The 23,467-nt window shown below is 37.6% G+C and overlaps 1 protein-coding gene across 5 annotated transcripts in view; it reads right to left on the bottom strand.

Annotated features, from left to right (window-relative positions):
* Window positions 1-2,055: 2,055 nt before the first annotated feature.
* The window catches only part of akap11 (A kinase (PRKA) anchor protein 11), a 31,461-nt gene continuing 10,049 nt past the window's right edge, over window positions 2,056-23,467 (bottom strand). For 2 of the 5 annotated variants that reach the window (XM_069178712.1, XM_015363841.2), the window contains exons 2-12: window positions 22,504-22,603; window positions 22,171-22,281; window positions 20,009-20,062; window positions 17,420-17,551; window positions 16,585-16,849; window positions 9,973-14,599; window positions 7,929-8,084; window positions 5,628-5,711; window positions 4,135-4,181; window positions 3,419-3,579; window positions 2,056-3,055 (exon numbers count right to left, since the gene is read on the bottom strand). In XM_069178712.1, the coding sequence (XP_069034813.1) occupies window positions 2,915-3,055; window positions 3,419-3,579; window positions 4,135-4,181; window positions 5,628-5,711; window positions 7,929-8,084; window positions 9,973-14,599; window positions 16,585-16,849; window positions 17,420-17,551; window positions 20,009-20,062; window positions 22,171-22,281; window positions 22,504-22,566 (5,841 nt within the window). In that variant the 5' untranslated portion in view covers window positions 22,567-22,603 and the 3' untranslated portion in view covers window positions 2,056-2,914. Of the gene's footprint in view, window positions 3,056-3,418; window positions 3,580-4,134; window positions 4,182-5,627; window positions 5,712-7,928; window positions 8,085-9,972; window positions 14,600-16,584; window positions 16,850-17,419; window positions 17,552-20,008; window positions 20,063-20,877; window positions 21,012-22,170; window positions 22,282-22,503; window positions 22,604-23,467 lie in introns of those variants that run through there. The other 3 variants (XM_069178714.1, XM_015363840.2, XM_069178713.1) reach the window with 3 other exon arrangements.

The raw sequence follows: 23,467 nt of genomic DNA on the forward strand, positions 1-23,467 counted from the left end.
ACTGCTATTTTGTTTTAGTGCTCTGGTAGTTTTGTAACTATGGAATAACTTCTGCCACTAGAAAAAAGAGCTTTTGGAAAGCCTTTATACAACCATCTGCTGTGCATGACACTCAGTCCATGGTAGCTGCATTGTCTATTATAGGCAGCCAAGGCCACTAAAACCTGATATGATTAACATCCCATTTTTAAATGCATCAGCTTTTAATGGTGTTGAAAAAATACATATCCAGATTCATTTTTCTATTTTTACAGCCACCTCTTTATTCTTCATTAAAAATACTAAACCTGCCTTTTATACTGTACATGGCAAGGGTACAGAACCTCATTAGTGTTAATGGCTCATACTGCTGTACGAACAGAAGTGAATTGCCGGTAAACTATTTCAGCAGGAAACAAAAGAAAAACAAATGAGAATTTAAGATCCTCTTTTGGATCATACTAATCTTGGATGTACTGTAGATATCCTGTATCATACTGTATGAGCAATGCTTCTTAAATCCTTTTCTTGCTTCTATTATTGTCCAAATGCATGATATTATTTTGAAATAAAAAAGCACATCTTGAAACCATGACATTTAGTACCTATTCACATTCAATCTACCTGGTTTACTTTAAAGGCAACAGAAGTTTGTATTTTGGTTCACAATTGTGTTTTTTCAGGAATGATTTCTTCATTAAACTCAGATCTCCTTTTATGATTATGATAGACTGAATATTTACATTCTCTACACATTTCAGAATATTCTACACAATAGTGATTTGGAGAATTACTTTTTTGTGTTAAGATATTTGTGTGTAATAGTATAATTTACTCCTGTCTGGCAAATATGGAGCTGTGCATTAATTAAATTTCCTAAATCTGTTATGAAATATCCTCATGAGACTCAGGATTCGATAAAAAAAAAACAGAAATAAATGCTAAATAGAAAATCAATATTGCTTACATAGAAATATATACTGTAGTATTTTCTTTTAGTTCTAGGGATTTTGTTGAACCTTTGTGAACTGTACTCTTTATAAAGTTTTTACAATAATTCATTTTAATGAACATGGAGTATAAACCGAAATACATCTAAGTTCAAAAGTATATACTGAATTATTTATACTGTTTTGCAGCTATTTTTAATGCCTGTACATTCATATCATGATGATACTTTATGTGACATATCCGAGTAAAGCTCCAGCCTGTATCCCATGATTTGTCCCCACAGTACATATTTATATATAAACTTTGTTTTTTATGTAATAAATCAGAAATGTATTCATTATTGACCAGTTCAAATCAAACTTTCTCAACTTCTAAAACTTTCAGCTCAAGCGAGAACATTTTCATTAGCTTTGCAATAAATGTCATAAAAGTAATAAAGTAAGAGAATAAAGAAAAACAATGTTTTTATGCTTTGTAATAATTTGTTAATTTTGGTGTCAACTATAAATTGCCTTTGCTGCTTATAGAGCTACAGCTCATTTTCTCTTTCCCTCTGAGCACACTGAGCTTTAGAAAGTAAACAAACCTCAAGTCTGATTGTCAAATGGACTGAGATCACCTTCTCAGGTGGCCTGCTTCCCAATCAAACTCACTGCTCTTCCGTGACATTCCTGTTCCTCTCAAGACACCCCTTTCTTGTGTCGTATCTAATTGCATGACGACATGCAGGAATTCCAAGCTATATTATGCGAGTTTCACTGTGGTTAAAAGATGAAAGGGTGCAGTTGTGTGTCATTAACTAAGTACGAAGAAGCTGTATCTACGTCATTGGAGACCACTTCCAGCGTGATGTGATGGTTAAGAAAATTGAAAATGGAAATTCCAGGTTTGCCAAAGTGCAAAAGTATTCAAATAAAATTTTGGAAATCGTGACACCCGTAAGTTATTTTTGAAAATATTCCAAATGTTTTTCAATATGCTTGCACTTGATGTATTTTGGTGCATCTACCGACCTGTCGTAAATTGTCATGGTAACAATGCACCCATCTCACATAAAAATCCGTATTTTTCCTCAATACACAAATGAATATCTCTGAAAACAAAAAATATTGTTTCTAAAGCAAATAGGGTTAATGTAAGTCTTCTTATTGCCATATGCACAGGAAATACTATACAGACTGTTTTAAAGCATGTAATGTACAGTACATATTTATAATATCCTGCAGATCAAATTGAAGTATTTGTGGCTAAGTAAAACTGACATTAACTTTAAATGTTCTAACTGCACACTTCATTCTTCCTTGCTGAACCTGTGCAGATGCATTCTCAGATGAATAAAAAATAAATGACCTTCTCACTCATTGAAACGTGAATCATTGGTAATGTATACGACCAAATATTTTCCCAGTGCGTTTGAAATATAAGTCCTTCAAACACAAAATTTCTAACACAGCAAAAAAAAACTGCTTGCTGCAGCTCCAAATGAGAAGTGGAAATAAAAGCCCGAAGCCCTAACATGTTAGAACAATACCATGGAGGGGTGTTAGTATACTTGCTACTTAAGAAATGGAGTTTCCATGACTTTTCACATGCTGTCACTCATTGCTTTTCCAATACAAGAACAAGGTGTAGATCTATAATGCACAAATGGCCACAAATGTATAATATACTGATGTAGATATGCATGGTATGATAAAAGCACCTTCAGTCACGCGTACGGTGCACACACACATCACTGAAAGCAAACAGCAGTGGTTTCGAAGGCTGTGCCTTCTGTGCAAGTACTATGTAGGTGTAAAAGCAATACCTATTACAACAGTAACATTCCATTGACTACTGCATGTCTCTACTTTGGCAAAATGCACAGCACTGTATGGTGACTGCCCAGTGAGTTAATGTCTTACATGATAGTTTCAAATACTGTTTCACACCACAATTTTTATTTATAAAAGCATCCATTCTAGGCTTCTCCCAGAACATGGATTTATGGATCTAGCAGCCACTGAAAGAAAGGTTTATCCCCTGTAGTCTCATGATCCATTTCTTCACAATATCTCAGAACAGACTGCAGGAGGTCTCCCAACTTCCACTCCCTCTCCTTGACCTTCTTTATCACTAATGGCAACTAAAAGGGGGGAAAACACATTTGATTATCACACAAGTGTACATCACACCCTGTTTGGTGCACTTCCATTTTGGAAATGTTTCAGCTTCTATCAAATACAGATAGTGTCAAACAAAATATGTTAAAAGTCAAGATTTACTCTAATGGCTATGAAGACTAAAAAGGATGCTCACAATCAGTAATCAGGTTCCAGACATTCAACACTTTTAAAAAAACACTACTCCAGATTGTTTTCCTTCTTTTTCTGAGCAATAAATAATATATTTAAATAGAATTAAAAGCAACACTTCAAGTAATGTACAACCTATATATTTTGATGTAGCCTTGTTAAAACATACGATACGATACAGTTTTTGTACTCACAAACTGCAATTCTTTTTCAGTAGGCTGGCCAAACTGCAGCACTGGGAGTTCAGAGTGTGAAACCGCTATCCACTGCAAGACTGTCCTTATCTGGGGATCTAAACATTGTCCTCTTACATCTGTATTGACCACCAACAGACCCTTTTCAACATGCAGAAGGCCTGTCAATACAAACAATTTGTGAATGGCTTCTTACACAATAAAAGTATTTTCCAGAATGTACAGTAGCAGTAGTTCATACCCACCTCTAATATAAATCTACAATATACCTACAGTCATGCAGCTCAACTAGGAGACTTTAACGTGATCATCAGTATACAGTAACACAGTCTGGGTGAGTCTGGCATCCGTGCCTTAGAGGCAGGAAAAGACATCAATTTAGAAAAGGCAACAATTTAGGCAGAAATGGAAGCAGAACGGTGGAATCGGAATCTTTATATTTTGGAACCAGAAGTAAAATTAAACTGAAGACACCCAATCACACCAGCACAAGAAATTCTTTAAGTTACAATCCGTTTTTAAATTGGACAGCGCAAGAAAAAAAATGTCTTAGTGACTTGCTTACTCACTGGAAAAAACGAGGACATACTGTAAAACACTTGAGCATTTAAAGAACTGAAATGTGTCTCCAACACTGAACATCCCGGCGCTCCCTTCCACGTCATTAAACACAACAAAGCAAATGCGCAGAATTCTGAACAGTGGGAAAGCATTACCATCTGAATCCTCCTTGGGTTCCGTCTCTTTGTCTTCAGTTCCATCACTGCAATTTGATAAAGCAACTGTTAGAGTCCAAAGCACAACGCTTGGCAGCTAGCGGTTAAGTAAGAGTGGGAAACAATGCATGCAATGAGGCGTTCAGGCAGCAAAGACCAGCAGCAGGATTACAGATTACCAGGATGTTCAGCTTCTCACATTGTCTTGTTTCAAACTAAAGCAACTCTGAATTACTTCAGTGAGACTGATTCACTGCATTCTTATTTTCTCTTAGGGGAAATATTCCAGGAGCATTTTAAGGTTTATCTGATCTCATCCATCATTCAATTTTTATGCAATGCCTGTATGATTAAACTGAGTCCACGATTGCTGTACAACAGTGATCTGTGGATTGTGGAATTGGAACAAGTTTGCTCGATCCAATATCATGTGCAATGAAAATGATACTGTAATTTTTCATGTTAAACCTCAGAGAAGATATGGTTATGCAGTCCGGTTACACTGTAATACAATATTGTCCTGCTGTTGTACTGTAACTGTAACTGTTGTACAGTTTGATTAATTTCTTTCTCAATTTTAAGACCTTTGGCTGCAATATCAACATAGTTACTTTTCATGGTCGAAGAGCATTTGAATTGCTAAAGAAGCCACCTGGGTAATTTCAAACTGGACCGCATTCTACAGGACAATTATCTTAACTATGCCATTATCCTTCTGAATTTCTGATGCATCCAAACTGCAATGAACTGGAAGGGCAATTATTTAATTTTCAAATATTAATTTTATGGAATAAACCACCAATCTTTCTAAGCTGAATTTGGAACACCGAGAAAGTAAGTCTGAAGCGGAAAGCTTTCACTGAATTGAAACAACTACAGTATGAAGAAGATGACTGTTTCATTTACTAAAAATTAAATGAAATTAACTCTCAAAACTTTAAAGCATCTCTCATATTTGAATGCATAGCAAAAAGACTATATTTATGTAAAAAAACATGCTACATCCACATACATTCAAAGTTATATCTTGGATCTTTCATTACAATGTTGGAAATTAAGACTGTTTAAGGTTTCTACTTAATACATCTTCATTTGTTCCTTTGTTGAAACAAAATCTTGTGAGAAGACAGAACAGCAAGAATCAAAATTTCATTTGCATTTAGTGAGTGCAGCATGCGGTTTTAAACAGAAATATGCTATTCTCTCATAGAACTTTTGCTATTAGAATGAATGAATACCCCACCCTCTCACCCCACTCACACCATTATATGAACAAACACCAAGTTCCATCTGAACAGCGACTTCAAACCACAAGGTTAAACAGAACAAAGAGGTGTTTTGTTTCTTTCTGCATTTCAAAAGGTAAAAGCCCCCACATTAACAGACATAATTTTCAGCACTTGATCATCAAAGCTATGACATCATGCAGTAATTATTCTAGGTTCATAGACAAGCCTACACTAATTGCATTCAGCATCTTGGACTGGACCAACCTGTCTGATGGTGAATAGGATAAATTCTCCTCATAAATATCTCCTTCTAACCCCAGACTGCTCCAGCTACTGCTGTTACCATTACTGCCGAGGAAGAAAAGAAGGGAACTCAATGGGATCATTTTAACTTTTAACCTAGAACTGTTCTAGCCACACAATTGAGAAATTACGGTCTTAAAATGACAAACTGCAATCAGAAAAAACATGCACGAGGTTTAACAAAAAAAAACCATTCCAAATGGGTGTTTTTGTACTGGTCAGGGCTTTGATTATCGAGCACAGAGGAAAACTATCACCACGAAAAAAGAGCAAGTACAAAAGTTAAAATGATTATATACGGTATTTTCAAAGATAACAGTTCATTGGTAAACACAAGACTAAAATAATTAATCACTGTGATATTTGTTTTTCTTCAGTTTCCTCAATATATCCACAAATATACTGTCTTTTTCCGATATCAAGGAAAGATTTTGTATTTTCCAACTAGACACAATTACAGAATATTAAACGTGGAAAGGAATACTTAGTGGAATTTATAACTTGCATGCGACATATACGTACACGATGCAAACAAATCTTATTATGCGTCACAAATTGCAAGTGTCAAGCACATAGTTTGGAAGAATTTAGTCGCAACCTTTAAAGATCCATATGTACACCGAACAGACATAAACTCAATGCTTCTCCTGCCTGCTACAGAAAAACAATTTTGAAATAACGAGTGTCAATAAAAGATTTATACTTCATCACGTGTTACAGGATGCACCCTCTGTAGCAACTCACTGATTTTTTCTTATGAGGCACACTGTTCTCCACTTGACAAATGTCATCTTTAACACTGGCCAGCACTGTTTTTCCAAATGGTAAAGGCTCGTTAACTTAAAATTCTAACAGGGTAATTGCCTCAAGCCTGCTGCTCCGACAGGCTTGTTTCACAACTGATAAAAGACTCAAGGCTGACAAGTGATTTCCCTCAGACAAAATGGTAGATAATATTCTATGTAGGTTGCAGATTCCTATGGGAATCTGAATGAAAATTATGGGAAACACATTCATTGGAGGGAAATGTCATGAAACCAAGATGTCTGACCTACGCAGTCTTCAGTGCCCTCTTCAGCCTGAACTCTACTCCATATACAGTACACTGGGGGGTCGCCAGACAGGAGATTATTCATAAAGTTTATTTATGCATATACATACTGTATGCATTTCTGTTCACATTCTAAATGTAACAATCCTGTACTATTTTCTGAATCTTTTAGATTACCTTGCTTGTAACCCTGACAAAACCTCAATTTCAGATCACACTTTTAGAAAAAAATAGTTCTTTAAAGTTCCATGAAGACAAGAACAGCTTTTTGCTAAAGAGAGCTACAATGAAGAGCGAAACAGCTTTCCAAGAGATGCCTGTGTGCTCGTGTGGGTCCCACCCATTGCTCCTTCATGAATGACTCAACTACAAAAGGCTCAGCATTAAATCATGCAACTCAAAATAGACTTTGGAAAGAGCAGCAATTTGTGTTTATGAGAAGAAATCAAGGAAACCATTCAGCATATAAATCAAGCTATTATGCCAAACTTTTTTCATGTAATTTTAAATACTGAATACTAAACTGTCACACAAAGAAAATGTCAAAAATGAGCAAGGCATGTGGGAATTCAATGCTAATTCCATTCACTTATGTCTGAAACAGTAGACAGTAACCAAACACTAAAATACTTAAAATCACTTAATTGTACTACAAATTCAGTAACACAAGTAATTACTGCAAAATGCACAATATTGTAAACTCAAAAAATCAAAAATTTTACTTTTTTTCTGAAAAGCAGTTTACTTTGACAATCTTGATGACTGAACTGACTGACATGGTGGTCCTACCGGGCTTCCAACTTTGAAATCAAGATTCATTTTCTGTGATACACATTTGTACACTGTTAGGAATAGTCAGCTCTGATTCATTCATTCTTTTGCCCAGTTATTGAAATGCTGTAAATTCAGAGACATTTTGATGCAAAGATGTGACCACTGGAAAACAGGAATAAACATGGCAAGGGTGATCCATTAGCGGAGGTGGAAGCTGTGTGCCCCTAGGACTAAGGAGGTTAGCCGACGATGATCTGCTTCCAAGTGGATGTTCTGGCCATATTAGAAATGGTTAGAAATACTATTAACAACAGTACTGAAACACTTTATAGAGTGTGGAGATGCTTTAGTCATCTGCATCCATCATTTCAAGAAAAGGTGAAAAGGTGCAAGAAAAGGTTAATATTACAACTCGCAATATCACACTGCTTCTCTACCTGTCACTTAAATGCAGAAAACTGCTGTTCTCATCGGGGTGTTCATCTTCGAAGCTGAGGTTGGACCAGCTCCCAGTGCTGTCATCCCCAACACTAAGACTGAGCTGTTGGCTAACGGTGGATTCAGACGTGTGGAATCCTTCTTTACCCGCAGCACTGCACACAAGCCCACAAGAAAAGACGCACATCAGTTGTCTTGGGGATGAAAAACATTGTCATCACAAGCCAAGATGCAAATGCATAAAGAGTTTCTCGTATTTAGCATTGAGGGCAGGGGTAACCGAAATTACTTACTGTAGGTGAACAAAATATTTGGAGAAAATGTTAGGATTTTTTTTCTTAACCAGCACAAGTACATTACCTATAAGACATGCAGCACTCCTGACCTAGCCATAGAGACACCCATCCCTGATCTAGCATTATGATTAAGTGATAAATAATAAGTTATTATGATTAAGCAAAGGCAGCAGGAGTATTGATCTGTTTCAGTTTTAATCATATGAGCAAACTGCTGCAGCTTGTTATACCTAGCACCGTCTTGTTTAAGAAATGGGTTACAATGTGGATACTTTTGAGCTTCCAAGGTTTGGAACACTTTTACAAATGAAGCTTCAAACCTTTCATCTGTGATATGCATAATATACAGCCCTACATTTACACTGCCAGTCCTGTCATCTCCAACACTAAGTTTTAGCTGCTGGCTGACAGCAGCCACAGTATTTCAGTAATTTACATACAAACACATGCTTACATTTTTTAATGCTTTGTACCAAGGAGTAATTCTAGTGGTTTAATGTAAATTATAAATGCTTATTTTGATGTAACTTGACATTACTGTTATTGTTTGCCTGTTTACCATAGTCTAATAAATTTACACTGCAGGGACTGTGCACATACAACAGATGTAGCAAACAACCATAAGAACAAAAGTTATTAAATATTCAGTATCTCAGGATGGTTGCTACTGTATTTATTTTCTTGTTATTGTTATTTTCTACAGTATGAGCAAATGGGACATACACACTGCAGTTAGCAAACAATGGTAAAATAAAACTAAAGATATGGAGTGCCTAGTTTTGCATTTTAAAATATAGATTAAAAGTATTAAACACTACAGAACCAAAACTGGCCAAAACACTTTAAATGTTTGTGCAAATATGAGAGGACTTGCTTATTCTAGGATGTGGCATCAGTCCTAAAAGTATAAGGGGAGACCGAGCTGTAGGAAGGAGAGGGTTAGCTGATCTCTGCGTAGAGGGGAAACATATTAAATTTGTTGGTTGCATTGATACATTTTTAACATGGGAGAAAGTTGGTGGGCAAATAAAATATTGTGTTTATAATGCTAGTCTGTCTGTTAAATGAACATCCAAAGGTTAAGCAACCTTTGACTTCCTGGCTAGTAAACAGCCCCTTGAACTTGGTCCCTCTGAACACAACCCTCCTTAAAAATAAAACCTTAACACAGTCATAATTGACAGCTTTAAAGCTACTACTCCTCTGCAACAAAACGTCCCATGATATGCTCAACACAGAGGTATATTTTATTATTTTCCTTTTGCAGAAAAAAAAACCTTCTAATAGAAAACACACACAGCATGACTATGGTTTGATTTAGTGAATTTGAAGAGGACTTGTGTATTTAAAATAACAAACATATGTACTTAAACATCTGCAATTACTTATTAAGCTAAGCTTTTTTTGCTTGCAATCAAAGTTTTAATCATAATTTACACAAAATTAGAACAAAATGTTTTGCAAGAAATCCCGAAAGAAGATCAGATGATTTATGGTAAAGTCACACCACAGACTTTTAAGTGAAGTCTTTAATCATAAAAAAACTGTGCTGGATTTAAAAATTAATTTCTGCACAAGTAGATTTGAATTGTAAGATATTAATTCTTAATTAAAAAATTAAATAACCCATTAAAAAAAAACTTGCAAGTAAGGCCTTCATAACAATCCTCAATATCTGATTTTAAATAGTATTTAAATCACATTACCGCACAGTGTAGAGCTGCCCTAAAAGTGAATGTGGTTTTACCTTATATTAATGGTCTGGCAGACATTAGACATTGCGGAAGTCAGTATTTCTGTGGTGAGGCTCTCAGCAAAGCTTGCGCCATCATGGCCAATCCCACTGTCTGCTGTCAGGCTCGTGCTGCTCAGCTCTCTCTTGGCTCTCTCAATAGCGGATGACACCATTTCTTCAGCAAAAACAGCTTTCTGATCCAAGTCGATATGTATCCTAGGGATTCCAAGACTACATCCCCTCATCCTACTGCAACAGTTTTCAGTCTTTGCATCACTTTCCCGCCTCCTCCTCCTGTGGATTTCCTGGAAATGCTGCTTGGCAGCATTGCTACAGTGAGTACCGAAATAATAAGGGTGTTCTCGGACAGCACAGTATCGACAGGTTTTGCTAGCAAGAGCTGAATTCAGCGCAGTTTCAGATAATTTTCCAGCATACATATCCCTATCCATCTTTCTTTTGTCTTCCTCTGACTGATGGTGGACTGAAGCCATGGTCATCTCTAAGGTATCATCAACTATTTTTCTCGCATAGTGTTCAATGACTTGCATAACACTATCGCTGCAATTACCATCATTTAAACTGCCAGTGCTATGGTACTGTTTGCTGTTTTCAGTGTAAGGCAGGAGAGAACACGAAAATGTGGTTTTGATGAGGTCCTCTGCCATGTCTTCCAATCTGGACTTTTTGTAAAGGCAGGAATCTGTAAGGGATTTGGGCAGCCTAACAGCAGATGATCGAAGTTTTCTTGTGACGTCACAAGTTATGTTATAGGCCAGAGACTCTGCAAAGCCAACAAGCTCCATGTAGTCCCTCCTGCTCATTCCTTCAATTGGCTGGCACTTGCATTGAGGGGCATTACTAAAACTGTCTACTTTCCTCCTAGCATCTATGGATGCCTGCTCTGTGGTAAGCACCCTCAGAAACTCGTTAACATTTTCATGATGTGACCTTCTAGTAGAATACAGTCTCAGGTTACATCTCTGCTTTATCTTCCTTGCAGCCTGGGCCAACCCAGATTTGATAGATCTGTAAGCAAGTCTACTGGCATACTGGTCCAAAATGAGCTCAGTGTTCCCACCTTCTCTTTTTAGTACCCTAATAAGGTACCCTGCATACTCATCTGTCACACTCTCGCAGCTCGGATACTTAGATGTAAGTCCACTTGCACTGCTACTTTGCCGAAAACTGAGCCCCGAATTCAAGAGGTCACCAGATACTTGGCCTGTCATGCTGCTTAACCTATAGTCCCTATGGCCTCCTAGCTGATGACACTCAGATAAGCTATCTCTAACCCTTTTTAAAGTGCTGTGCTTGCACTGGCTAGAACCCAGGATTTTCTTCACATCACTGATGACCTCCCCAGCCATTTCCCCAGCATACGTCCAAAGAGAGTTTAAAGACTGCTCAGAGAATTGCCCTATTAGAGCACTGTACAAAGGAAGGTCTTTGCTTTCACAATCTTCAAACTTCCTTCCATCCTCAAGACACAATGTAGCCATCTCAGTCGCCATGGAAACTATATGACAAGCCAAGTGGTCTGCATAATGTATTGCACCCTTTTCTTCTGCTTCTTGGTCATTTTCCACAGAAGGACTTCTCTCTCTCTGGCAGGTTCCAGTGTGTGCTACCAATTGGTCATCTTCAGCTTCTGCATCCTCTTCTTCGTCCTCAATGCCTTCCACCTCATCTGAGAGAGACCTCATCAGTTTCAACATAAAATCTGCCTTCTCTGTGTCACTACCACCTTCCGCATGGTGGTAATGGGGTGTTGAAGGAGGTGTAGCAGGAGAAAATTCTTTGGCAAGTTTGCCTTTGAGTTTCTTGGAAAACCGCCTGAACTCTTGCTCCCGGGAGACCAGCTGAGGCAGCTGTGGAGTTGGGGGTGGAGTGCCTGGGGATACGTTGGGTTTCCTACCGTTGTTATTCAGTGTCTCTTCGGCAGCCTGTCCAACCCTTCTGACACACTGTCCGGGAGCTTCATGACAAGACACCTCCATGTGATCTCTCATCAATGAATAGTGAATTCTAGAGGCTTCTCCACTGGAAAGTTGCACACTTGCAGAGCATGGTTCACTGTCTCTTGCTATACTTTTAATTTCTGAATTAAACTGAGGTTGCACAGAACAGACAGAAATCTGATCACTAACCTTTTCTTTCTTTTGATTAGCAGCATATTTTGATGCAGTGTCATCTTCAGCTCCTGAGCAAATCCATTTAGTGTCTTGCAATTTCAAATTTATGTTAGGGTTATTCTGAACTATGGAAACCATGACTGGATCTGTCTTTCCTCCTCCACAGCTCAGAAGTGAGTCAGGTTCACTGGTGTTATAAACCTTTGTTTTTTCTTTGTCAGCATTGTGCTTTTTGATGCAGTCTGTTGAATTTTCAGTGCTTGGGTTCTGTGATGGAATCGAATGTAATGGACTGACTGAAGGTATTCTATCTACAATTTTCTTGCTCAGAAACTCTGCACACTCTCCCACCGTTTTCTTCACTTTGGAAGAAGTCATGAGTTCATAGGCTTCATTTACGATCATGTCCACCATACTTCCAGAGAAGTTTTGAAAACTTGTCTTCCCAGATGATAGATCTGAACTGATACTCTCTTCAATTACACTGCTAGGTTCTACGTCCAGGACCTCAGTCTCACCAGAAATATGACTACCTTGTAAAACAGGACCAAGATCTAGCATTGAGTTTATGGGTTTTGTTATACTGATAACTGCACTGGATGCTACAGTTATATTGTGTTCCGAGTCTCTGCTTTTTCTTGGACCAGTTTCTGATGTAAGGCAAATACCTGATTTGTTTTGACAAACATCAGCTGGAGTGTGAACCTGAGAAATGATTTTGCCGGCAACAGGCACAGGAATACAACTTGCAATACCTGATGTACAAAACAAAGCTTTTTTCACAGTGCAGATGTTTTCATTTGAAATATTTTGATCTGTTACACCTGGCAGACCAAAATAATTTGTGGATGCATTACAAGTCTTTGTGGTCTGTGCCGTATTTTCAGCTCTCACATACCTAATATTATCCACTGATACGCTGATTGCTGCCTGTGTTGTGAAGGTGACATCTGCCTGGGACAATTCAATGAATGCTTCCTGAAGTACAGATTCAGAGAGGTCGGCAGCATATGATGTGACCACTTTTTCTTCTTGCTCAAAAGACCACTCACTTGGGGTAAGTGGAGTAGAGGGGTGTGAGAACTGGCACACTTCCATGATCCCTTCAAACACCAATTCTTCTGCGAGATCTGCAGCAAACCTGGCAACTGTGTTATTGAAAATCTGCTTTTTCACATAGCGAAACTCCTTCAGAGCCCCAGATACTGCCTCACCAACCAAAAAGCTTGCCAACCCATTTATGGCTCGTTCCTTTAATACATAAGCATGTCTCATGCCAATCTCATGAAAAGCCATTTGAAACACTGAAGAAGTCAGCCTAGCAGCAAGATGGCAGAGTGTCGTCGTGCAGGAAGAAACTCCTTTTTGTAGATCTCTAAAGGCACTTCCAAGACTCCTTTCCACCAAATCTGTAGCAAATTTTTGTATTCCATCTTTCAATGATTGTGATTTTTGTTGTGTCTTAGCTATGGTAACAGTCTGCTGGATGTCAGCGAGTTTCACAAGATGTCCATTAGTGTTTTTAAATTTCATGTGACAAACACAGCTTAAATTTTTATTAAGTTTTGTGTCCACAGGAGATGTATAACCATAAACTGAGCCAAGAATCTCTTCTGATAGGTTACTCGCATAATCTGAGTATGTTTTATATAGCTTGCAAAGGTCTTGAGGCTTGCGCAGTTCTTTGTTATCTTCATCTTTCCAAAAATACTCAGAGGTGTTACAACAGCCCAATGGACTAAAAGCAGATGAACGGACTGGACTAAATAATGCTCCACTCTCCTCACAGGAGGCCCTCACTGGTCGTGGAGAGTCTGGAACATCAGAATGAATGCCGTATGGTGATTCTGGTTTCAGGGGCATAGGTTTTTTTACGTTAGCTGGGAGGACTGGTTGGTCAAATTTGTGAGGATTCATGCCCGCTGTTTTGGAACCATCCCTGGACACATGATTACAACCATAGTCCTTCATAAACTTCTTTTTCTGGGTCTGGCTAGCAGAGGCTGGCTCTTTGAATATTTTGGAATTGCTTGCAAGAGCTTGGTCCAGTTCATCAAACTGATCAAAACTGTCAAAAAATTCACTCACTTCAGAATCCGAATCCTCCACCCCATCTTTGAGGACAGGAATTTTGGGAATGTCTAGTTTTGCTTTCAGACTCTTCTGATAACCCTCTTCATCCAAGAAGATAATGGGACTTGGACTAGAGCATTCTGACTCATCAGACTCTGTAAGTGATGCAGTAATCCTACTTAAAGCAAAATCTATTTGACCTTTGTGAGGACTACTTGGTCTATAGAAACCTCTCTGTCTGTCAGGATCTGATGTCAGTGTTGACTTCAAACCCTTGAGTGAGACTGATCCTTCTGGTGGAGAATAGACCGGCTTGGCAGATGACTTCTTGGAGACAGAGCTAATTATGATCCTTGATCCTGCAGTATCTCTGCAATGTGATGGAACAGTCTGGGAGGCAACATCACGCTGACTTCTTTGATTGTAGTGGCCTAAGGATAAGCATTTAGAAATGAAAGGAAAAAAGTAAACAGTCACAAGTAATATACAAATATATACTTATTGCGGAAGTAAAAAAGAACAGAACATGTCTTTAAAAATCTTTAAAAAGACTGTGCCTGTTAACTTTCATAACTGGATGTCTCTTGAATTTATAAATTATTCATTATTATTTCACTGATAAAATTCAGAAGGTTAACAGGTATTACAGCAACTCACAGATGTATTGGAAAAACCAAGGAAATCTATAATTTCCTCCAAGCCATTGATCAAGACTCTCAAGTGATACTGATCTAAAGAATATTTAAATATATATATAACATTTTAATATTTAAATATAAAGTCCCAATGGACCATTTTGGAACCATCTGCCATTTTGGAAACTGGTATTGTTCAGCTTCAACACACATATTCTGTTTTTGTCAAAAAGAAAGAGAAAGAAAAAGCTGATCTTATACAATGATTACAGTAATTTCAATAGGTCCCTAGCTAAAATGACAACAGTAACATTCTAAATCTTGGCAGATAACATAACACAGCACTACCGTCACATGTCATTCTCATTATGGTCAGTCATTACAACATAGTGATATAACTGTCAAATGCTGTTTACATTAGAATGAGATATTATGTTAACTGACATAAAGAAGAAGTTGCAAATAACAGGAATACACAGAGCCTATATGAAAACAGACAAAAAATTAGAAACTGCAAGTACCAAATAATTATTAAGAAAACAAATGTTGCATTATTCTACTCTATATCTACAGTATGACATCTGGTGATGCTGCAGGCTTGTGAATTTATTTTGTGTGTTTCATTCTAGCGTAATAAGACTGCCACCTTCTGGGACCTGCTTTGTGCTCTGAGGCATTATAATATCAGTCGGGATGACAGTCATCTGGACACTGTGGTAACTCCGCACTGCAGCTAATGATTGTGTGAAACATTTAGCTCAAAAAAAGAGGGAAGACAGAGGGTCCACTACTTTTCAAAACAACGTGGAGAGCAAAAAGCATCTTCCACTGCCATCTAGCAGCTGGAAGAGAAAACACAAGGGGATATCAGCTATTTGCCTCTGGGAAAAAAAAAAACATAATACAATTGTACGCACAAGCTTTTAATTGCCTATTTTTTTTTTAAACACTACTAAATGATAACTTAATATGTTAAGCGGTAAATAATTTTCTATGTATATTTTTTAAACCTAAGAAACAAATATACACAGAATTGACAGATGCATGGGCCACAATTCTCCTGTATTTTATTTAAACTCCCTTCCATTCAAGGAAAACATTTAACTTCAGATATAAAAGACACCAGAAATATCAACTGTTTGTTGGAAATGAATGCTCTATAATTTTCCGACAGAAAAATGTTTTCATATGCAAATAAGCTTTTAATACTAGGTTCTACAATTGTGACACTATTTTAATATCTTGAGATTTCTGCTGTAAAAGACAGCTTAAAGGTTGCATCATGCCTGTAGAAAATATAGAAATTTGCATTCCCCCCTTTGCACTCCTCCAGTGCACACGTGAAGGACTTAAAGTGTGACTGCAGATGCCTGGCAAGAAAAGTGCATTTCTGAGATTGCAATGAAAAATGCAAAGACAATGCTTGCGCCGGAAAAGAGACCACAGGTCTGCCAGTGTTAATCAAGGCACAAAGAGGTAATGGCTCAGGGCAAAAGAAAGGGAATACTTTCTGGGAATGAAGTCAGGGTTTATGCGTATAGCATTGTCAACCAATGCCATTCGATATCAAAGATCCGGCAGTTCTTGACTTGAAAAAGTATAGCAAAGTGTGAAAAACCAATACTGTATATTGCCGCTGTGCTGCAATTTAGTTCTATGTGGCAGCAGAAGGCAACTGTAATAATACACCAGTCAAGTGAAAAAGCAAACTCAAAAATCTGGCCATTTTAAAAATGGCTTATATCCAAAGACAAACCAAAGGGCACTAATTAAAAACCTACCAATATGATCAGATAATGCCATTTCCTCTTCATCTAAGTGTTCAAAAGCAGTCACAAAGTCATCCTCAATGGACGACACTGACTGGTTAGTGTCATCATCTTCTGTTTGGCAGCTGTCTGGCAGAGTCTTCTGCAGGGAGTGCAGCTCTAGTGCGTATTTAATCCCAGTAGTGTATTTAGTCAGAAGAGCAAATATTGTGTTCCCAATACTTCTCCGAAGTTCTGGCGATTGCCTTATAATACAAATAGCTTTTGACCAGGAGGTCTGGAATAAATGAAAACACAATCAATGTTACATTAGTTGTATATGGTGAGAAACTTTAATATAAATTATAGTCCCTGTACAATTTAATCATTAATTTAAGCAGTCCAAAAGCCGTCAAAGGCTCGTAAATATATTTTAATTTTCCTGATAGTGGATTCACAACTCCAACTATCACTAATCCTGGACAGCCTTATTTTAATTTAGGTATTCAAAATTACCATTAGAATCCCCAAGCTACAAACCAAACTGGAACTAAATTTATTCCAACCATGTATTCAACCTGAAATATGAATGCACATAAATCATTATTTTACTTGTTTTGGGATGGATATTAAAAGATTGTACAACAGAATGAAAACTTAACATTTATCAAGAGCAATATATCAGATTTAACTTACCCCAAGATTAAATGGGCTTGTTTTCACTGTCACTTCATATCACAAAAGACACAAAAACTATAGCAAACCACTTCCATGATATACTGTACATTTGAAAATCATTCCGTCTCTGTTTTGATTAGTACTTCTAACAGGAAGTCTAACAGGAAGGTATAGCAATTACTTGCATTACCTGAGAAATACTGTCTTTTCTTTCTGTGAGCTTCTTTGCATCTTTGAGCAGCAGAACTTCTTCATCCTTAAGACTATGCACATGTAGTGATTTCAGTAGGTCTAACAGGTCAGTAGGGACGGATGGTTGTGCCTGTAGGAACAATTCATACTGAGAATTCAAAGAAAGTATTTATGCACTGATAATTTCAGGAAAAAAAAGAGTTTGGATACTGATTAAATGTTTTTGGAGCAATTTAGATTTATTGATCATTCACGATTCACTGAGATGTACTTGAGTGACTCTGAATGCTGCCCAAGCACTAAATCATAATTTCATTAGTGTGAGCACTGATTGGGCAACGGTACTGAGGTGATTTAACCTGTTGAGTGTCAAGCCTGGTGACAATCAAGAAAGAAAAGCACAGAAAGGAATGAATAAACTCCACTTATCCACTCTATACCAGATGTATGGTGCCAAATAAGTCTTACTTATCCCCTTTGGCAATGAATTGTTATAACATTAACTTAACATGCCCTGATTGAACTGCTTTTATTTATATCTCCCAGCATTGTTGCCAATTCTAATTGCTTCCCCACAGACTTGAAGATGTTAATGACATGTAAACATAGACAGCTAAGTAGCCTCTTCTAGTGTTTCCGATTTTTTGTTTGTATGTTTTACATATTTGCTACCTGAACTCATCTACATTAAAAGTTTGCCCAGTCTTGAATTTAATCTATTTCTAATTTATTTTTGAGTTTCATTTGGTACTTCTACATTGTAAACTTAAGTAGTTTTACAAACTACAACTAGATCTAGATGATTGATATCACATTATTAGATTATTATTTGTTATCCAAATGGGGAGTTTCAAGTGTGATTGTCAGAGCTATGGTCACTGGACATTGGTCTGGAGTGTCTGGTCACTGTAGTAACTGATGGAAACCTCACTGCACAGCTCTACATCAATCAATTCTTAAGCCCCCACTTTCTGCCCTTCCTGTGGGCTCATCCAGATGTGACAGAATCCCAGCAGGAAAAGGAAAATGCTTGTCATCAAACTGCTTGTGTAACAACAGTTTTTGTGTGAAATCTGAATGTGATACTTGTGCATTAGATACCCTGCTCACCAGACTTGAGCCTGGTGTGTGGCCGACTGTGGTTTAGAGACCACTGAACAGAAACTTGCTTGCTCAGAATCTACAAGAGGAATGGGACAGAATCCCACAAGACAGAATCTGTAATTTAGTGCAAATTGTGTTGCAGAGGTACAGCTCCTAGCTCTTCCAAAAGGGAGCACACATGCTACTGGTCTGTAACATTTTCTATAGACCCCATTTGATCAATGGTGTTGATGAAAAATGTTAATGAGCATAATCAGCACAATCACTTCGTCTGTGAGATGAGGCTTTGTACTTTTTGTAAATTCAATTATACCAATATTTAAGAATATGCAAAAGTGCTCACAAAAAAGGTACTGCTTGAGTGTTCATTATGCAGAGAGAAACCTAAATGCTTCTGTACTATGCTCTTGACCTTCAAATAGGATGGGACTGGTTAAATTATCTTAATGAAATACGGTAAGAATAAGCATTTAGCTTTGTGTTTCCTAAAGAAGCCTCCTTCTGCATTCTGCAGCATACTGCACATGCACACTTGCTTGGCATTCCAAAATATACAAAATAAGACAAAGCTCAAAGTTAGCTCCACCTTTTGTATACAATTCTGCTTTCACATATTGCAGTATAAAATTAGCAACAGAATGAATCATTAGATGACAAACTAATGGACGTACCACAGTGGTAAGTTATTCAACAACAGATAATATCTATCATTACATGGCAAATCTATGGATTTCCCCATTGGTAGCTAATAAATAGGTGACAAGCCTGCTCAAATTCTCCATTATATATAATGTACAGAATGCAAGAAGTCACAGTGCAAATCAGTGAAGGTTTGAAATTAGTTTTAATTTATTATATAAAGACCTAGAAGACACAAACAAAGTATACGCTCTATAGTGCTCTAAATCCGAGCGGATTTATTTAGGATTTTTTTTGGTCAGAGGACAGCTCTGGTTACTTTCTGTTACTACCACGAACAGGTGTTTAGAAGTGATCACTGCAAATCTATTAGAACTATACAAAAACTTCCACACATGGCACAGTGGCCTTTTTCTGATAATGTTACCTCCACCTTTCAGTTATTCCTGAAATGGCATATATAGCAGGTAGTGTGCTCTGTACAAGTGACTATGTAAATGTTCTTATTTCTCATTATCACATTCAAGTATAACACCCATTTATAAACTAAATGGTTTCACATAAATATAAAATGAAGTGTTGCCATTAAACACTACAAACCTAACTCAAATTCAGTTTACAAAGAGCAAGTTTATATAATAATTTACCTAAGCCTGTTAACACCAAAACACTCACCAGGAGTAAGCAATTAGAAAATGAGATGAGAGGAGATTAATTTTATGTGTAAAAATGTACATTTCCTGTATCCTGACTGTGACTGTATGCTTCCTTATAAAATATAGATAAAAAGATGCCAACCTGATGTCTGATTTCTTATGTGTAGTTACTGCAGAGGATCTCTTACCTGCACTGGGATTTCCACTGCTTCAGAAAGACTAGGCAGACATACAAAATGAACCTGGTGCAAACAGAAGGAAGTGTAAATTCATAATATAATAAGCATGTTTAAAATATTAAAATACAGAAAATATTTGTCATATAAAATGTCCCATTTAGATGTTCATTTGCACGTGACAAGTGATGCAGAGAAATTAAACTGGATTTAGGAAAAAACACAAATGCCTTCCGAGTGGCATTTTCTGTAAACCACGTCCACCCTGTTTTCTCCCTGCCAACTGAACAATAATCCTATGGGATCGAGAACATGGACTCATACCCATGCCCAAGACATTTCTTTTGCATCCGATACTTAGGAATGCAAGAATTTAAAATCCTGTCATTTAAATCCATGAACATTTATCAGAGTTCCATTAAGAGTCTTAAAATCAATCATCTCAGAAAAGCTGTGCTGTGCCACTCTGAAATAAATCTGAAATCTGAAATAAACAGATTGCAAATATTAGAATTTTAACACGCTAGGAAAATAGCTGCATCTTGTGACTTACAAGTGCTACAGTATGTTCCAGCAATGCAACAAACACTTTTTTAAGTCAAAGAAAGGGACCCATATAAACCACAAAAAAACTTTAAATAATACTTCTTTACTTTATTTGAACCCTTTGGAAAAAATATCTTCAATAGCTATATCTTCAATAAGTATCAATATCTATGTCAAAATATCTATGTCTTCAAGAACAAAACATTGTGCACTAAAAATATGCCTGTGCATCAAAACAAAACTGCATCTGCTGCATGTGGTTATGGTACAACAGCATGTATTTGCAAGATACTATTCCGCTAACATGCAGAGAAAGCTCAAGTAAGTATAATCACCTCTGCCTTGTCAGCATATTTACGTACGACTTTCACAATGAGCTGTGCAATCATTAATGAGGTGATGATGCCGAAATCTGCAGACTGAAACCTCATGGCTGTGTGCAGGCACTGTAATGCTGAAGCATGGACTTCTAAAGAATAGAAACCCAAACATGGGACAACCAAGCAAAACATGACACGACAATATGCCGCAAGGCTGTGGTGAATTACAGCTATAATTTCGCAAATTAATAACTGAAATAATTTAAATTAGAACATGAAACATGTATTTTTGTGCAAAACATGCGATATCCCAGAAGTACACGCAGCAAAACAGAGAAACAGCACTGTAGGATTTCCGTAAGTACACGGATTGTCATCAAGTGAAGCTGTGTGTCTAGATTTGCAGTAAAGCAATTTAGAAAAGGACATTTGTCTCACAACAAAACAGTGCCACCAGCAGGACGGGGGAAACCCTCTTTGTATGTGAGAATCATGGAAAACACTGGAAATGCATGACTACAGTCACATTGAAGCCTGTGTTTCATGTGAACTCAATCTGTACCAGTTGTGGAAGCAGCCATGAGGAAGGTAGCTGGTACAGATATCCATCCATAGCCAGTTTTCAGCCATGGCCATTCGCAATACCTGGGCTAGACAGCCTCCTCATCTGTCACTAGGTTACTTTTCTCCTTTCAAATACTGCATAGGGAAAGAAACTACCTGAAAAGTTACCTAACCAAGAACATCAGAACTAGAATCGTAGATAATGCAGTACAAATTATTAGAATATAACAGGTACCAAGCATTAGAGAATGGCAGGTTTATTATACCGGTATGGCACGACCCTTTATAAACTTCACCTCAATCATGGACACTCTGGTGGGACTGTCTGATGTAAATAACATTTTCTCAACTGTTTACGGGAAACAGCACTCTGTATATGACTAGCCTGCATACCAGGCTTAATCACCCCCTCATTTGCTGGATTTCTGGTGAGCTGCAGGTTGTCTTGAATGAACTGAACTCTGTCAGTGAAAATCCAAAAAGCCATAGGGCCATTTTTCATTTGGTTCAAGCATACCGTACAGAATAAAATTAGAAACCAAACAGAGGCTCCATCACTGTCAGTAGAAAGTGAAAAGTGCATTTTGAAATCACCTGTAGTATGTTGCTATTGACAAATTGAATTTTATCATGGGTAAATACTGCATTTTACCAGTTATATTTCTCTGTCACTTGTTCTTTACAATGTGCCCAATCTGAAACGTTTCCAGAGACACACCACATGAAAAGAGGCTCAGCACAAACCTCAGTGAGACATACTGGGTCCTTGGCTTGCAATTCAAGCACCACATTGCAAAGCTCCTTCCTGCTCTTCAGTAGAGTCTTCAGGGAGAAAGCCAAACTTTCGGAGATGATCTTAAAGGAAAAGGAATTATTACTACATACAGTAAGCCCAACCAACTCTATAACATAATCACACTAGTGGCTGTGATTCGCTCAACAGGACACAGTTAAATACGGTATGGGATTCTCTATCATTTGCTCCTGAATGGAATAATATTTAGCATGAAACCCAATGGCAAACCATACCGTGCTGAACTACATGCACGGTTGAACATTCCTCAGAGGCACGCTTACCTCTTTTCTGAAGGACGCCCTGGTCTTATACGGAATACCACGGATTCTGGCACAGGCATCCATGGTTTGGCAATGGTGGGGTCTGGCTCAGGCCACACACCTGAAGGCAAATGGAACACATAAAAAAACACCGTCATTGGCCCCTTATAGGATGTTGCTCTCTCTCATAGCTGATTTATTGGGAAACCAGATCTGACACTGAAACTGATCCCTGGCAATTTTGTTAATAGAGAAATTGAGATAAATAATAGAGAGAAATAGAGAAATGGCAATTTCAATGCACGCTTGATGCAATATGCATTTTGATGTCTTTCATGATGTGCTGATACATTATGACTATGTGGCCTTCAATAATGTGCATTCTGGAATAAATGTTATGTTAATCCACAATACATAAAAGACTGACAAGAAGTTGTTGCCAGACAGCAAAGTTTATGTTTTGCCTCATACTATACTCACATCTTCATGTGTGCAGACATCAGTTTCCAATCGGTTCATGCAAAACTGGTTTCAGAATGGAGGCTGTTGAAGGTTGCATATGAGCGCTCTCACCTGTACAGTACTTTCCCCGGATGAATCCAACAGGTGAATTTTCATAAGCAAGCAGTTGCTTTTATATCAATTACAGGTATCTACGACAAGCTCAAACTTAAAATTCTTGCTCTGTATAACTGAGAACGATTTGACACACATGCATGTGATGATGTCACCATAAGGTTCAATATAAGAGGGGCTGTGATGCAAATCTTCTGGGAACTCTGGAAATAATGGGTTCTTTACCTACTGGCACTGTCTGTTGTTTACTCACAAGCAGATGACTGTTCTGTATACACACCAGCTCCCCGATTCCAAAGCATAAACCATTATCTGCCATTTAAGTTTTCTGACAGGACAAAAACAAGCACACGAGACACAGGACCCTGTACTTAGCAAACAATTATGGTAAGCTAAATGGCTGTAAGGA

The sequence above is a fragment of the Lepisosteus oculatus genome, chromosome 15 (genome assembly GCF_040954835.1).
Source record: "Lepisosteus oculatus isolate fLepOcu1 chromosome 15, fLepOcu1.hap2, whole genome shotgun sequence".
Lineage (NCBI taxonomy): Eukaryota > Metazoa > Chordata > Actinopteri > Semionotiformes > Lepisosteidae > Lepisosteus > Lepisosteus oculatus.